The 18,766-nt window shown below is 37.1% G+C and overlaps 1 protein-coding gene across 2 annotated transcripts in view; it reads left to right on the top strand.

The window, feature by feature from the left end:
- Nucleotides 1-18,766, top strand: part of LOC106881999 (low-density lipoprotein receptor-related protein 2) — a 146,098-nt gene that overhangs the window by 38,791 nt on the left and 88,541 nt on the right. For both annotated transcript variants that reach the window (XM_089356328.1, XM_089356329.1), the window contains 10 exons: nt 965-1,255; nt 3,625-3,741; nt 6,465-6,581; nt 9,907-10,143; nt 11,480-11,608; nt 12,490-12,615; nt 14,969-15,100; nt 16,454-16,573; nt 17,169-17,291; nt 17,771-17,979. In XM_089356328.1, the coding sequence (XP_089212454.1) occupies nt 965-1,255; nt 3,625-3,741; nt 6,465-6,581; nt 9,907-10,143; nt 11,480-11,608; nt 12,490-12,615; nt 14,969-15,100; nt 16,454-16,573; nt 17,169-17,291; nt 17,771-17,979 (1,601 nt within the window). The remainder of the gene's footprint in view (nt 1-964; nt 1,256-3,624; nt 3,742-6,464; nt 6,582-9,906; nt 10,144-11,479; nt 11,609-12,489; nt 12,616-14,968; nt 15,101-16,453; nt 16,574-17,168; nt 17,292-17,770; nt 17,980-18,766) is intronic.

The following is an 18,766-nucleotide window of genomic DNA, read 5'->3' as shown; positions in this document are numbered from 1 at the left end:
GAGTGGTTGGCATTAGGAAGGGCATCCAGCTGTAGAAACTCTGCCAGATCAGATTGGAACCTGGTGCAGCCCTCTGGTTCACCAGTCCTCAGTCAAATCGTCCAACCCATGCTAGCATGGAAAGCGGACGTTAAACGATGATGATGATGATGATGATATATATATATATATATATATATATGTATATGGATTTATGTATCTATGTATCTATGTATGCATGTATGTATGCATGTATGTATGTATGTATGTATGTATGTATGTATGTATGTATGTGTGTGTGTGTGTGTATTTGTGTGTCTTTGTGTCTGTATTTGTCACCCCACCATCACCTGACAACTGATGTTGATGTGATTATGTCCCCATAATTTAGTGGTTTGGCAGAAGAGACTGATAGAATATGTACCAGGTTTACAACGAATAAGCTCAGGGCTCGATTTCTTTAACAAAAAGGCTGTGCTCCAGCACGGCCCCAGTCAAATGACTGAAACAAGTAAAAGAATAAAAGAATAGAATGTTTCATTCAATTAAAACGTTTATTGGGACAGCCTTATGTCTAGATTAAATAAATTCTCATTAGCCTTTTGTATAATTACACACATTGCTGAGTGTAGACAGATGAACGATAATACTTCACTGTATCTCCTTTAAGGTGGGCATTTCTTCATTCAGTTACACTGCATTCCACCCTCTAAAAACTCACCATATTTGATGGCATAAAAGGCACATGCTTATATTATATGCCCCAGCTCAGTAACGCATATTCAAGCAAAATGATTTTAGTACAGTAAAGCTTATAGAAAGCCCAACTTGTAGGACCCAGGATGAATTTTTGAGACAATTCTTTGAAAAAAAAAGTGCATCTTATGTGCTTCAAATATATTTTATTATTTATATCACAACCTGTTCTTTTGTTTTATTTATTTTTTTTTTACTATTTCTTTTTCATTTTCCATCTTTTTCTTAGCTTCAAATCCATGCATTCGAAGAAATGGAGATTGTACTCATTTTTGTTTCGCCGTACCTATGACACAAGACATTCTCCATGGGCACCTGGGTCGCCATTGTGATTGTCCGTATGGTATGAAGTTGGACGTTGATCTCAGAACATGCATTAATCATACTGAATATGAACCACCAGAAGAATGCCCGCCTACCAAATTTCAGTGCAAAAACAAACGCTGTATCAGCCATTACAGAGTCTGTAACCAGCATGATAATTGTTTTGATAATTCTGATGAAGTTAATTGTACATCACGTGAGTTAAATACATTTATTAATTCTCTGATTCTTTAATCATTTATTTACATCTGGTAGAGGGAACCTGTGGAAGAGGTAGACTCAAGAAGACTTGGGATGAGGTGGTGAAGCACGACCTTCGAACGTTGGGCTTCATCGAGGCGATGACAAGTGACCAAGACCTTTGGAGATATGCTGTGCGTGAGAAGACCTGGCAAGCCAAGTGAGACCATAACCATGGCCTATGCCAGTGCAGCATAACTGGCCCATTTATGAGTACCCTTCAATCATTGGGCAATAAACTGCACTAGTGAAGACCTGTTGAGGCAAGTGAAGTCGTCATGGCCAATGACAGTACTGCGTAATTGGCACCTGTGCTGGTGGCATGTAAAAAAGCACCATTCAAGCAGGGTCGATGCCAGTACTGCCTGACTGGCCCTCATGCCGGTGGCACTTGAAAAAGACACCCACTACACTTTCGGAGTGATTGGTGTTAGGAAGGGCGTCCAGCTGTAGAAACTCTGCCAGATCAGATTGGAGCCTGGTGCAGCCTTCTGGCTTGCCAGTCCTCAGTCAAACCGTCCAATCCATGCCAGCATGGAAAGAGGACACTAAACGATGATGATGATGAGGATCATGATGATCATAATGATGAGGATGATTTATTGCCTAGTGAAAGCATGTAACCTAACGGTTCGAGTATTTGGTTCATGACTGGAATGTTGTGAGTTCAGTTCCAGGCAGCATGTTTTGTTTTGACCAAGACACTTTATTTCACTCCAGTCCACTCAGCTGGCAAAAATGAGTAGCACCTGTAATTCAAAGGGCCAGGTCTGTCACAGTCTGTATCACACTAAAAATCACTCCGAGAACTATGTTAAGAGTACACATTTCTGTGGAGTACTCAACCACTTGCACATTAATTTCAAGAGCAGGCTATTCCATTAATCAGATCAACTGGAACTCCTCTTTTAGAGATTTTGGTATGATTTGATCCAATGATTTCTGTGCAAGAAAATTATATCTGCGTGTAAATTCAGAAATATGTTTTTTAAATGTGTAAGTGCAGGCATGACATTGTTTAAGGAGTGTGCTTGGCAAGTATCTCACTTTGGGTCTAATCTTACCATACAGCACTTTGAGCAAGTGTTTTCTACAATAGTCTCAGACCAACCAATGCTTTGGGAGTGATTTTGGCAGATGGAAACTGCGTGACAGTTCATCACTTATCATCATCATCATCATCATCATCCATTGTCCATGCTGGCATGGGCTGGATGGTTCGACCAGGGCTGGCACGTTGGAAGGCTGCACAGACTCCAGTCCGATTTGGCAGTGTTTCTACAGCTGGATGCCCTTCCTAACACCAACCACACCAAGAGTGTAATAGGTGCTTTTACGTGCCACCAGCACAGGTGCCATTTGCACGACACCGGTATCTGCCATGACTGTGATTTTACTTGGTTTGATGGGTCTTCTTCTCAAGCATGGCATAATGCCAAAGGTCTCAGTCATTCATCATTGTCTCTGAGAGGCCCAACACTCAAAAGGTGCTTTTCACATGCCACCAGTAGTTTGCCTCTGCGATACCCAATGCTTGAAAGGGGATTTTTACGTACCACTGTCACAGGTGCCAGTTACATGACACCAGCATTGGCCACAACTACAATTTCACTAGGCTTGGTGGCTCTTCTCAAAAATAGCATATCACTAAAGGTCTCAGTCATTAGTCATTGCTTTCGTGAGACCCAAAGTTCGAAGATCATTCTTCACCACCTCATCCCGTGTCTTCCTGATTTACAATACAGGTGACTAGATCATAACCCACATTGCTAGATATTTTAAGCATCTCAGCTGTGATTCTTGATGGGCTGGGGGCTTTCCCTATCTTCATCTCCTTGATTGCTTTATCTACCAAGGTACTATCAACTTGTATAGCTGGTCCCTCAATTGGGTCAACATTTGGCAGGCTCTCCTCCTCCCATTCATTCTCCACGTTCAGCAGTCTTTCATAATGGCATTTCCAAGCCCCTTTCTTTTCAGAATCATTTAATGCAACTGCACCATCATCGATGTAGACACTTTTATCTCCTATGTATCACAATTTTCTTTCACATGCTGTCTTGCAATCTGAAACACTCCAAGTCTTCGGGCCTCACAACGCTGAACATTGGCAAACTTCCCCAAGACACTGGATGAAGGCTGGAAGGTATATCAGCTGAAATGTTGTGTTAGCAAACTTTATTCATAACGTTGGAATGCATTGTATGTGAGACTACATCTTTTATGCAGGAAAATATAGTAATTAAACAAACTTTATTCACACACAGAAAGGCAATTAATATCCTTGTTCTCATTGAAATTCTTATATTTTCTTTTCATATATAGCGTCAAGGAACTGTTCCCACAATCAATTCAAGTGTCCGAGTGGAAAGTGTATCCCACAATGGTGGATATGTGATGGATTCAAAGATTGCCCTGATAATATAGATGAAAAAGATTGCAGTGAGTTTCTGAAATACATTTTCTGTTACAAAAGATATGAATTATAAAAAATTATGTGTATATATGTATTACAGATAATGATTACAATTATATAATGTTATTATAATTATAAATAGCAATATACATGTGTATATATATATATATATATATATATATATATATATATATATATATATAGACATATATATATATATACATATATATCTGTATACATATGCATATTTATATACAATATATATATATGTATATACACACACATATATATACATATATCTATATACATATGCATGCACACACACACACACTCATACACATATATATATATATATATATATATATATATATATAGGCAAATTTACTGTTGAAAATGTACTTAAATTTGAAAAATTTGTAATTGTTTAAAATAAATTTATTTACATATATACCAAACTAGTATCAACAACATTTTTTGTTTATCAATGGTTAAAATTTAGAATTATGAATTAGGGAGACATATTTAAAAGTTTCAATGTTGACAAGTTGAAATGTTCATAAGAGTCAATAATATAAAATACTAGCAGAGGCACCCGGCGTTGCTCGGGAATGAAATTGTTGCTTATATACTTGAAGAAAAAAAAAGGCAAAATATGCTGTATAGAAATTTGAGGACATTCTGTAGATGGACTCTCAGATGAATGATGGCTGGGCGCCTCTCATGAATGGGGAAAATTGAAGATGTGCCAAAAAGCCTCATTGGTACTTGGAAACTTTTACGAAAATTAAAATGGGGATTAAATGAAAGAAATGATTTACGTGAATATTCTCACACGAGTAATTGAAATAAATGGCGATTGTGGAACCCCCCCACGCACGCACGCGCGCATACACACATGTGTCTTTGTAAATATGTTTGTATACATTTATGTATGTGTGTGTTTGTAAGAGACAGAGTGTGAGTGAGAGAGAGAGGTTTGTTGTCATGTATACATACATGCACAAATATACATACATCTTTGGATGTATGCATATGACAACACAGCCCTTGACTCACTCACACTCTGTCTCTTACAAACACGCACGTGCGCGCATACACACGTGTGTCTTTGTAAATATGTTTGTATACATTTATGTATGCGTGTGTTTGTAAGAGACAGAGTGTGAGTGAGTCAAGCGGTGTGTGTGTGCGTGTGTATGTGTGTGAGACAGAGTGAGAGAGCGGTGTGTATGTAGTATTTATTCTCTCTCTCTCTCTCATACACACGAACACACACACTCACACAAAATAGAGAGTGAAGCTTTTTGCCGTTGTTACGTCAATACCGGAAGTTGACATTGAGGAACCTTTTTAAAGAAGTGAATCTTAAATATAAAGCAATATTATTTATTTTTAATTTTAAAAAATCAAATGAAGAGCCTAAGATTTATCCGAGGTCAAATTATTCATGCATGAAAAGTATGGAAGCATTTGGTGAAGTCGATTTCACGTGAAAAGCGATTACACACACATCTCTGTTTTATATATAGTATAGATGTGTTTCAACTTGTTTAAATGTACAAAGCTAATTAGTGTTAACAGTGATCAACAAGAAATGAATATCATCAAAGCTTCAATCATACTGAGTTAAGAAGGAGAAAAACAAGAGAGAGATGATGATAATTACAAAAAGGGATTTGGTTTACAATTTCTCTGATCCTTTTTCCATTGTGTGTAGGAACTTTCACTTGTAACAGTGTGTTTTGGAATCCTGTGTATTTATAATTTTTTCTGCAAGCAGATCCAATTTTTTATTCATTAAAGTACTGGTGACGTCTTGTTTTTCTGGTGGCCAAGTTTGTCGTTCTGCCTAGTTGGCTTCCTTGTGTGGAATGGTCATCAGTCATTCCAGTCGGTTGATTCTCTTAAAGGGTCATTTTGTTGTATTTGCTGAAGTTCGGTTTTGATCGGAGGTGAAATTTCATTGGTCTAGAGTTAGGTGACTTCAGCAACTGGTGTTTGTATGGTCTTATTCTATGGTGATTTGGAGTTGCAGTTTCGAAACCAGGGTGGAAGACTGTAACTAAAATTTTTTAAATCGTCTATGGTTCCTGGTTGTTGTTTTTTTTTTGTGGAGAAATTGAGCCTTTTTCCCCTTTTTCATTTTAGTGTTTTTGCCTCTTTCTAAAGGATATTCAGCTGTTGTTTATATTTAAAGGGAATTGGGTTGAAGTGTTTCCAGTGTGTTGAGAGAGAGAGAGAAGATTTGATATTTCAGGTTTATGCTTCTGGGGCATTGATCTAGGTGTTTGCTTACTCAAATTTTCCAAGTCATGGGGTCCCAGATTTGTTTCCAGTGCATCATTAGTCTGTTTCTCAAGGTTAAACTAGTTTGGTCTCTGTAATTCCAGACCCTCCACATTTGAGAACATAGATTAAGTTCTTCGAAGCACAGGTGAAGTGATTTTTTTATGATTTAAATTTCCTATTATTTTGCAAAATCATGTCTGGTCGTGGAGAAATATTACCTTGCTTAGAAGCAGGTAAGGGTTGGTGACAGAAAGGGCATGGGGCCTTGGAAAGTTCACTTCAATAAGCTGTGTCCAAACCCTTACAACCATGGAAATGTGGTCATTAAAACAACACTGGTGATAGGTATTATTTTCAAGCTATATTTTAGAGAGTTTCATTGTTAATGACTCCATCATTATGCAACAAAGTATTGTTTCATGTTATTCACTTTGTCTTTTTTCTTTTATAATTTTTCAAGTTTACAACTGCAGCAGTTTTCAATTTCGGTGCAATAATGGTTTTTGTATATCCAAGTATCGAAAATGCAATTCCCACCCTGACTGTACTGATGGATCTGATGAAGGCGCATTCTGTGGTAAAGAAACATAAATTTATTTATCATAATGTTTCATTTGCAACAACTACAAATAAACAATGTTAAATCAAAATGCAACCGGATTGAAAGTAAACATCATGGTGGTGACACAGTACACCAGTGGACCTGTCCATCCACGGTAATATACGGGCTCATTTATGAGTAGTGTTTCGAAGCTGCAATACAAGGGGGTGCTGAGAAGTTCCTGGTTTTAACAGTATTGCATAACATCTAGATGGAGGGCCAAAATTCTGAGTCCTTTTACAGATCTTAGAAAAACTGGAAGACCACCGTGATAAGTGTGTGAATCTGAGAGGGGAATTTGTTGAATGAAATCATGATTACCTGATCTTCCTGTATTTTCATTTACCCGAACCCAGGAACTTCTCAGCACCCTTTTGTGCATGCATGTATGTATGTGTTTGTGTGTATATATACATACATAGGTACGTACGTATGTATATATGTATATATGTATGTATGTACACACATGCACACAAGGGGTTGCCAAAAAGTTCCTGGTGTTAAAGGTATCATGAAAGGCCTGGTTTAAGGCCCAACCTTCTAGGTTCTTTTACAGGGCTTAGATAACCTGAAGGACTACTGCAATAAGTGTTTGAATGTGAGAGGGGAATATATGGAATAGAATCATAATTAAACTGATCCTCCTGTATTTTCTTTAACCCAAAGCCAGGAACTTTCCAGCACCACCTCATATGTTTACCCTACCAAGCTCACATTTATTAACCCTCATCTTGCACCCTTGCTTCTACTCCCCATCTACTCACAAACGAACCACCTTTTCATCCAGCTTCTCCTTAACACACACAGCCCTCAATCTCTCATCTCCCTACCAACTATACTAATCATACCATTCTCATCACTCTGCCCACTTACCCTTCAGCAAACCTAGTTATTGGAGACTGCATTTGGCCACTTTTATCCTTCCTCTGCCTTCATCCGGTACACAGTAACTTCACCATGATGTACTGCCAACCAACACTCACTTTCTCTCCTCTGAACCATCTCTTCACCTACCATCTATCCAACCACTTCAAAATATAGGAAATAACAAAGAGAGGCAACTCTGGAGCTAATAATTCCGTATTTCCCATTGATAACAGCTAAAGAGCTAGAAACACAACATCTGGGAATTCAACAAGGGGCAGCACTGAACAGAGATGGTATTTTCACACCTTTTTACCATTTCTCCATGGTAACTGCAGTAGATTTGCCTTTTAACAGTTGAAATATGTCACAAACATATTTTAACTAACCTAAAGTTCACACACACACATATACACATACACACACATTTTTCTCTCTCCATTTTTTTATTCCCTCCATTTGTTTTCTGTCCGCATTCCTTTCTGTAGAAAGGCATAAGCAGAAAACGTCAAAGACTCTTCCATTTTCCCCAAGCATCTAATACACCTTGTTATTGTTCCTTTATCTGTCTCAGTCTTTGTTTTTTGTTTTTTTGTACAGTTTTAGAACCATGTGTGTGCGTGTGTGTGTCTATAAACACTCATACGCACACACATTTAGCAGGACAGACACAAACAGATAAAGCTATTTGTTTTATATATCATATATATATATCATATATATATATCTATATATATAAAAATGAGAATGTGTGTCTGTCTGTCTGTCTGTCTGTCTGTCTGTCTGTCTGTCTGTCTGTCTGTGTGAATCCCTAAAACTCGAGAACTACGCAACCAATTTCATTCAAATTTTACGCATGCCTTACTTAGGGTTCCAGTTGTGTTTTAGTCAAAAAAAATTTTTAACTTCTTGCAGAGTTCGAGCCCGCAGCAACATAATATCTCCTCCACTATTTAAGTATTACGTGTCAAAAGTGAAACAAAAACACTCATGTCAAATACTTTCACTTTAAAAATGAAACTATTCTACTAACTGAAACAATCACATTTCGATACTGTAATGACAGATACTTTCAGAGAGAGAGAGAAAGAGAGAAAGAGAGATAGAGAGAGAGATAGAGAGAGAGAGAGAGAGAGAGAGAGAGAGAGAGAGAGAGAGAGAGAGAGAGAGAGAGAGAGAGAGATGTATATGTATACATATAGATGTATATGTACACGTTATTCCACTAACTGAAACAATCACATTTCGATACTTTCAGAGAGAGAGAAAGAGAGAAAGAGAGAGAAAGAGAGAAAGAGAGAGAAAGAGAGAGAAAGAGAGAAAGAGAGAGAAAGAGATGTATATGTATACATATACATGTATATGTACACGTATATGTATAGATATAGATATATATAGATATAGATCTATATGCATACATGTATATGTATACACATGTGTAGATGTATATATATATATATGGGAGAATATACGAAAAAACAACAACAGACGAGGACAGGTGGTGTATATATATATATAGATGTACATGTAATATGTACACATATATACATATATATACATGCATACAGATATCTATACATATATACACCCATCACATACAAACACATGCACACAAACACACACATTAGTCATTTGTTTTCTTATCCAAAACTACGTCAAAAGTACTGAACGGATCTTTATGAAATTTGGAAATTATATTCTATGTATAACGGCCATAACTCCCATGAAAATTCATATATTTTTGATGTTGATGAAATTTTAACCCGAACATAACAGATGAGCATTATTTGTAATTCAACGGTACAACAGTGTAAGACTACCCTTTCAGATATACTTACATTGTGATTTCTGCAATGTGGTGCATAAATTGTCAAGTAAATGAGACGCATCTTTGCCTCCACTGATTCACTTGCAAAGTGCTGAGTAAAATTATTTCGTTGCAGACCTCCTTTGGGTCTTTTTATTATCACTACGACACACATAGTCCCCAGTTGGTAACATTGATTTCAAGGCCCTCCTAGATGAGAGACTGGCATTCCACTTAATGTCTATGTTCTATGCTGGCATGGATTGGAGAGTTATTAATGTAGAAATATGGTATCGTAGCTACTAACAGTTGAGGGTTGCGTAGTCTAGACGGCGTTTTTAGATTTCATTATTCTCTTTAACCCGGGCAAAGCCGGGTATTTCTGCTAGTATATATATATATGTGTGTGTGTGTGTGTGTGTGTATATATATATATATATATATATATATATATATATATATATATATATATATATATATTATATATATATATATATATATATATATATATATATATAATCTAATACACAGAATTTAATATACTTATTTATAATAGATTATAAAACAACTCCCCCTGCACACACACACACACTCACATACATGCATTTTAATATTTTGATTTTTTTACAGCTAATCATACTTGTTTTCCAAGTTATTTCAAGTGTGATGGTTATAAGTGTATACCTCTTTCATATCGCTGCAATGGAAGACGGAATTGCCGAGATGGGAGTGATGAACGCAACTGCCCAGATGTAAAATGCTCTTCATATCAATGGAAATGTCCAAATTCAAATATTTGTATCCATAAAATGCGTCGCTGTAATGGTTTAGCAAACTGTGAAGATGGAGCTGATGAAGCTGGATGTAGTAAGTAAAAATGTATAATTTTTTGTGAATATTTGTGTCTGAGCAAAGTGGTTGATTCAGTTGGTCTTTTGTTTAGTTTTGGTTTCTCTGTTCTCTTTTCTGAAGAAAAGAGGCAATGCAGAGATCGTAACTTTCGTATATATTTACTGAGAATACGTTCAAATCCTTTGTGCATCAAAGTAAATACACACAAATAAACAATCTCTTTCACCCTATAAAGCTGGTTTCAAATTTTAGCGCAAGGCCTGCAATTTCATAGTAAGTGCTGGTAAGACAGAGAGCTACATTAGGCTCCACTTGTCTGTTCTACTATGGTTTCTACAGCTGGATGCCCTTCCTAACAACCAACCACTTTACAGAGTGTACTGGGTGCTTTTCAGGTGGCACTAGCACATATGTTTTTTACATGGAACCAGCAGAGGTGCATTTGACATGGCACCAGCACGGGTGCATTTTATGTGGCATCAGTACTGGTGCACTTTATGTGGCATCAGCACAGGTGCACTTTATGTGGCATCAGCGCAGGTGCATTTTATGGATCATCAATGGGATTGCCAAGTGGCTTGCAAGAGAAATATTTCTCCACTGAGAGAGAGAATGGAACAAAGAGAAGTCACTATTGTGTCTTACCTTGCATTACCTTGGAAACTTCTTCATACACCTGGAAGTATATTGTGACTGGAAAGCAAAACAGTGTTCTTGACAACAGCGATTAATAATAATATATCAGTTGTCAGGAATGTGTTTAATTTGTAAAAATTGGTCTATTTAATAGTGCTACACTCACTAGCATAGCTATAGAGGGGTGGAAAGGGTGGTCCACCCCGTGTGGCACTTTTATGGGGTCTGTTGTAGGTTATAAGTCTGCATGGAACGTACTGAAATCAGATGATAGTGGTTTTAATGTCAGGACACAGACACTGGTCACTGTTGAATGCAACAATCGATATTTGCCCGGGGACCACAAATTGAAGGGCTGCCCTGGGCGGCACACACTCTAGCTACACCACTGATTACACGGCTAAACTTACTGGGTACTTAAGCAGAGTGATCATGGGTAGTTGATGGGTTGTGTGTAGTGCTGATGAAAGAGAAATAACTTTTGAAATATGCACATACACCCAGTACTTTTTTTTGTTCTGTCTGCTTAAATATACAGGAACACAAGCTATCAAATTACTTAGAAAGTGACAGAGAGAGAGAGAGAGAGAAATGGTTTGGTAATTTTCAGTTCTTTTCCCCCTCCTGTGTATGCACCTTTTCCCCTTCCTCTGTATGCAAATAGCCAACAAAACGCATTAGTGTCTAACAGTACTTTTATTTTGATATTACTCAGATGTAACAACTGCTGAAGGTTGTCGAGAAGGATATTTCCGGTGCTTAGGTGGATCGTGTCTTCCTAATAATTGGCGTTGTGATGGTCACAAGGATTGTGAATCTGGGTCTGATGAAAATTCAACCTGTAGTAAGTGATGGAAACCTATTTTTAAAATTTTTATCTGCAGATTTGTTTTTATATGGCAGTTTTATCCTGATTGTTTATTTCATTATTTTACATCCATTCTCACTCACATCCATTAAGAAATATAAATATAGAACCTGCAGACGAAGAGACAGACAGACCTGAAGCAGACCTGTAGTGAAAGGAGCATATCATTGATGAAGCTGTGAATGACAACAAAAGGGCTTTGGCAAACCTAAGTGATTGATTAACTGAATGATTAATCAAACAATCAATTAGTTAATTGCTTAGATGATAAACTAATTGACCAACAATAATAAAAGAAGTGAAATAGAATCAGTGTGCATGTGTTTATTACTGGCATAATGACCCTCCAAAGATACAACAAAATTGCTCATAATTATTTTAATCAAATCCAAGTGAATGGTTACCTAATACCAACAGAGTGTGCTGGGTGCTTTTACCATGGATGTATGCATGTTTGTCTATATGTATGTATATTCAATGTTTGAAAACTTCAACTGTAATTTTACAATTTAATATTGTTAGGAATTGTATTAAAAACTTGTTTAAAATAATTTGTGGATTGTAGAAATATAACTGAGTTTATTGCACATAAACTTTGACAACAAAATCTTATAGGGACCCCCAAGGGTCATATGGACACTGGCTGAGAACCTCTTATCTATATAGTGTCTCTGTCAACTCATGACTGCACAAACACCTAAAGCAATAGGCAGAAACAAGGTGCACATTACCAGGCTGTTGCTCACTTGTCAGTGATTACTATCAATGTGTGTCTGTGTGTGAAATTTTAATTAAATGTTTATGAATTGAGTAAATTGTGTTATTTTGTTGTGTTTTTTCTTTTTTTTAATTTCTAGTCACAAAAGCATGTCCAGCTCAACGGTTCCGATGCAAAACTGGTTTATGTATTCCTAAACGTTGGATCTGTGACAACATCAATGACTGCGGAGATAATTCCGATGAAGGCGCTGCACAAAATTGTCGTAAGATCTCTTATTCCTTCAATTCATTTGTTTTGCTTTTTCATTTCATCTTCTTTACTTTTTTGCTTTGTTTTGTTGGGGCACAAAAAGTACCATTCGAGCATGGTCAATGCCAATTCCTCCTGCCTGGCCCCCATGCCAGTGGCATGTAAAAAGCACCATTCGAGCATGGTCAAAGCCAGTACCATCTGACTAGCCCCCATGCTGGTGGCATGTAAAAGGCACCATTTGAGCATGCCAGTACTACCTCACTGGCTCCCATTAAAAAGCACCCACTATACTCTCAGAGTGGTTGGCGTTATGAAGGGCATCCAACTGTAGAAACCTAGCCAGATCAGATTAGAGCCTGGTACAGCCTCCTGGCTTGCCAGTCCTCAGTCAAACTTTCCAACCCATGCCAGCTTGGAAAGCAGACGTTAAACAATGGTGATGATGATTTTCTATTTTTATAAATTTAACACTGATGTGATGATTAAGTGAGTGCTAGCATATTGGTTCCACATTTTAGCCCAAGGCCAGCAATCTCAAAGGAAGTAAATCAGTTACATCAACGCCAGTGTTAAACTGGTACTTACTTTATAGACCCTGAAAGAATGAAAGGCCAAGTCACTCTCAACAGAATTTGAACTCAGAACATGATGGAAAGATGGATGAAATGGTTCTCAGCATTTTGCCCATCCTGCTAATGATTCTGCTAGTTCATTGCATTTGTTAGAATTAGCAGACTGATTCTAACATGTAACATGTATGCCCTAACATATCTTCACCATCCTCACCCTTTCTCTCTGGAATAACCATGTATATCTCTCCCGACAGCAGCATACCTGCTCCTATCCCTCTATCATACTTTAATCTCTCATCATCTGGTATAAAACCACTTCCCTCAATACTACTCACTCACTCAGATGAGTGGTTTTGTCTTGTGAGTATTTGGTGACCTTAATAGTGTTGGTGTCATGTAAAAATTACCTAGTAACTCTCTGAAGTGGTTGGCATTAGGAATGGCATCCAGCCATAGAAACCATACCAATACAGACATTGGGGCTCTCCACAGTCCTCCGGCTTGCCAGTTCTTGTGAAACCAACCAACCCAGACCAGCATGGAATGATGATGGTGATGATATTGATTGCAATCAATATTAAAGACTACCTGGAAAGAACAACAGGATTCAAATGTCCCCTTGTTTACTTCCTCCTCACCACTTGATGTACTAACAATGAGAGGGATCAGCTGGAATGCTTTGGCACTTTTTAAAGAACTTCTCATGACTGTCTCAGTTTTTCCCAGTGAGAGAAGAAGGCAGGATTTGAATTCAGAGCATACAAGGCTGAAATAAATACAGTGAGGCATCACCTTTGAGGGTCTAACACCCGGCTGATCCATAGCCCTTGCACGACAGTTTATTTATCAGGATCAAACAGATGAAAGGGGAAGTTGATCTAAGCTGCATTTGAACTCAGGCACATTGACAACTAAAATTGATACTACAGCATATTGTATTCTTTGCTCTAAGAGACTCTAAGATATTCCAGGCAAAGAGGGCTTCCCTATAAATGCAACTGAGATGGCCATGTGGTGTACATGGAAGGGATTCACTCACCTAAATCTCTCTTCTATGCTCAGCTTAGCTCTGGTCTCAGGCTCCAAGGCCACCCACTTCTCCAATGACCTGTTCAAAAACCTGCAAGATATACCCAAAGACACAGGAATGAAAGGTACTGAGCAGAGCCCAGGGGAGAAGCTCTTGCTACTGAACCATCTCCAGCTTTGAGGCAACCAGTATCAACATCCTGAAGAGGAAAAGAGGTCAGGATAAAGCAGGACCCAACTTACTTCCAAATGATGGAGGTCAATACTGTAATGTCTCCAATTTGGATTTGCAGTTCCTAAATAAGTCAGAATCCCCACATGAGACAATACAGCAAAACGTCAAACTAAGAGCACTGCATCCTACTAAACCTTCCTTCAAAACATTTACTGGAAGAATTTTGGTCCCAAATGTTTTAGAAATGGGAAAATATATATTCTCATTAGCACACCACGAATTATCCAAAACTACAATTAAAAATATTATCGACATTATAATCCTGCTCATCCTCATCACCATCATATAATGTCCATTTTCCATGCTGGCAGGGGTCAAACGGCATGACAGGATCTGACAAAAGCTGCAGAGCTGTATCAAGCTTCAATGTCAACTTTGGCACAGTTTCTACAGCTGGATGCCCTTCCTCTATTTGTTGAATGAAGTCTCTCTTTAATACTTAATAAGTAATTTAATATCACATGTTGCTGTTCATGTTGTTGTTATTGCAAATGACATGTTTATTATTTTTGTTTATTCTATTTTAGCTAGTCCAACATTCAGATGTCCCTATGGACAGTGGGAGTGTCCTGGTGGACACCAAATTTGTATAAGTCAATCAAAGGTCTGTGATGGCAAAACTGACTGTCCAGGAGGCACAGATGAAAGTACTACCTGTAGTAAGTCTTCTGTTTGAATATATATACATAAATATTTCATTTGTATATATATTCTATATACATAAATATTTCATTTGTAAACATATATACGCTCACATTGACATACATATAAATACTTACAAATACACACAAATACATATCTATTTATATATACCTTAGGATGCACAAACAGTTGGAAAAGAAATCAATATCTGTAGAAGAGTATAAAGAAACAGATACTTCTTTATCAAGTTATATGTGGTACCTAAAAGCTAATGATAAACATATAAAATCAAATGGAAAAATACTCAATTTCTTTTATTACTTACTCTCGTAATAAAAATATTAAACCAACATGTTTATTGATCTATTCAGCATTTGCAGATATTTTTTATATATGTATATTTTATATAACTTAATATTTATTCTGTATTGTTTGATATCAATTTTCAGTATATTCATTGCCTAATGTCCTTACCCCATCCTTGTTCTATAAAACTTTGTTGTGATCATCCCTCATGTGTTTTGCAGTTTCCATATTTTAAATTCATAGCATGTATGTAGGAGTTCTTGTAGCTCATAAAAATCAAATTATTATTATTATCATTATTTTTTCGCATGCCATCAAAGCGACACTGGGGTAAAATATATAAAAACCCAGTATACCCATCATGACTACCCATCTGATAAGGGTACACCAGGCACATGCATCACAACCTTATGTGTGTGACATGGTGACCTTATATCAAGATAAACACAGCACATGAACTCGCAGGTGGGGCCCAGTTAGAATTTTCTTCAGGCCCATCCTGCTCAAATGGTCCCTGAAGAAGGGTTGTTTAAGGATGTCGAACGAAATACCCATGTTTCCAAAGGTGAATTATTCAAACCCCAAAGAATTCCTCCCAACACATGGCTATGATGCTCCCCCACTACTTCTGTTCATGATCAGAGATGCACATATTGTCAGCCACCAAGGGACATGCTCAACTGGTTAAGATCAAACGACTTACAAGCAAATCCGTGGTATTGAGCAGAATATTTTATATCAAGACAAAACAATGTACATGATAATGCCATGAGAGCTACTGTCTGCTACTGCATCAGGGCATTTATTATTGTTATTATTATCATCATCATTATTATTATTATTATTATTATCATTATTGTTATTATTATTATTATTATTATTATTATTATTATTATTATTATTATTATTATTATTATTATTTTCTGATTGATACGGATTTTATTTCATCTTCCGGCCAAGTCTCAACTAGAGACCTAAGACATGTTTATAGTTTTTTAATATTATTACAATTGTTGTTGTTGTCATTGTTCATATATTTATCTATTCTATTCTATTTATGAAAGATTCAAACAGCTGTGCATTTAACAAAGGCGGTTGTGCCTTCAGATGTTTGCAAACGCCATTTGGGGCCCAGTGCTTATGTCCAGCAGGTCAAGAATTCAATATTAATGGAACTTGTGTAGGTAAGATATCCTTTTTTCACTCTCTGTGTTTATTGGTAAAGTGATTCTATCCTATATATAAACCCTTTTCAGAATGAGATAAAAAAAACCAAAGCTGTGAAGATTTTAGAACATTTATAAATAGAAGGTCTTATAGCTGTTTCCAGGATATTTATTACCTCTCATAACCTATATATATATATATATATATATAGACTGTGCCCATGCTGGGGCACCACCTTGAAGAATTTTTAGTCAATCAAAACGACCTCAGAGCTTTTTCTTTTTCTCAAGTCTTGTCCAAGTCAGTTCCATTTGCCCAATCGCTAAGTTATGGAAACACACCAACACTGATTGTCAAGCGATGGGATGGGGAACAAACACACACACACACACACACACACACACACACACATCCATACGATGGGTTTCTTTCAGTGCCATGCTGTAAGATTGAACCCAGAACAATGTGTTGGTAAACAAGCTTCTTACCACACAACCATGCCTACTCTTTAATCAATCAGGAAATAAAATAACGTCTCATCTAACTTTTGGGTATTTCTTGACTCAAACACCCAGGGGTAAATTAAAACTCTCATGCTTTTTTTCTTTCTAGATTTAAATGAATGTGAACCCCCTGGAATTTGCAGTCAACACTGCCTGAACCTGGAGGGTTCATATAAATGTACATGTGACACTGGTTACCAATCAGAACGGAACTTATGCCTTGCAAATGAAAGTGAGAGCTTTATTAATAACATTTATCTAATTTTATTATGTCATCAGTTTTGGGAAAGAGGGAGATCAATTGTGCCAACCCCAGTGTATGACTGGTACTTATTTCATTGACCCTGACAGGATGAAAGACAAAATCAGCCTTGTCAGAATTCAAGCTCAGAATGTAAAGATGGACAGAGTATCACTAAGCATTTTGCCCAGCATGTTAAGAATTCTGCCAGCTTGCCACCTTAATATGATATAATATTAATATAACATAACATTATATTATATAATATATGATATAAAATAACGTAATACATGAATAACTGGCAACCATCTTAGATTAACAGGTACTTAAAAATCAATTACTTGAGATCAATTACTTAAGATCAATTACATGATTTTATTTTGTATTGATTAGTTTTTGTATGTATTTGACATGAAAGTATTTCAATTATATTCTTTTGTTTCAATTATATTCCTTCCCATTTTTCACAGATACAACAGTAGCTTCTTTGATAGTGGTTGGTATGAAGAGTTTCACCAATATCAGCCTTGATTTTCAACCTTATGAAGAGATCAATATTGTTGATGCCAAACGCATAATTGCTTCTGACATAGACATACTTAACCAAACCATCTATTTTTTTGATTTTGGGAATAGAGTTATTTCCAGAATCAAAACCAATGGTTCTGATCAAACAGTTGTAAGTTTTTATTTTTATTTACTTTTTTGTTTAAAGACCTTCTTTCACAGTATCAATCCATATCAAATTAACCTATTATGGCCATCCTTTATGGCTTCAGAATGATGTCCATCTAGTGGAGGCTGTTTGAGTTTAGAAGGAACCAGGTTGCTCTTTCCTTCTACACACCACATGAAAGAACCTCATGAATTGAGAGAGAGCATGACTAACTTTGAACATGTTTCCTTGTTATTAGATTTCTTCAGTGAGACACGACCTTCTCCATACAGCCAGCCATCACTCATGAATTAAGTGAAATCATTGTTAGTGAAATCGCAGTCGGGGTCAGTGTCAGTGACACTTAAAAGGCACCCATGCTGGTGGCACATATAAGGCATCCACTACACTCTGTACAATGGTTGGCATTAGGAAGGGCACCCAGCCATAGAAACTAAGCCAAAACACACTAAATGATGATGATGATGATGATACATTTTACATGTCAACTGTGTGTGTGTGATGATGATGATGATGATGGACTCTCCTATCGAAGACAGTGTATGTGGGTTCAACTTTTGCCAAACAACCTTCACAAACGATTTGTTTATAGTGATCAAATGTTCATGCTGTGCATTAGTTCACTCAACTCATGGATCACCACTCCATCCTATGTGGATATCCCCTCACTACTATCCACACTGCCCTTGCCAGGGCAAGATCTGTGAACCCTGCCTCTATTCTTTCTCCTCGCACCCACCCCGCAGTTGCTCGTCTCTCATTTCCCCTCACCTACCACTCTTCCATCTTG

Source organism: Octopus bimaculoides, chromosome 8, assembly GCF_046866305.1.
Source record: "Octopus bimaculoides isolate indiv1 chromosome 8, ASM4686630v1, whole genome shotgun sequence".
NCBI classification, from domain to species: Eukaryota; Metazoa; Mollusca; class Cephalopoda; order Octopoda; family Octopodidae; genus Octopus; species Octopus bimaculoides.
This window is presented reverse-complemented; position numbering and strand designations above follow the sequence as displayed.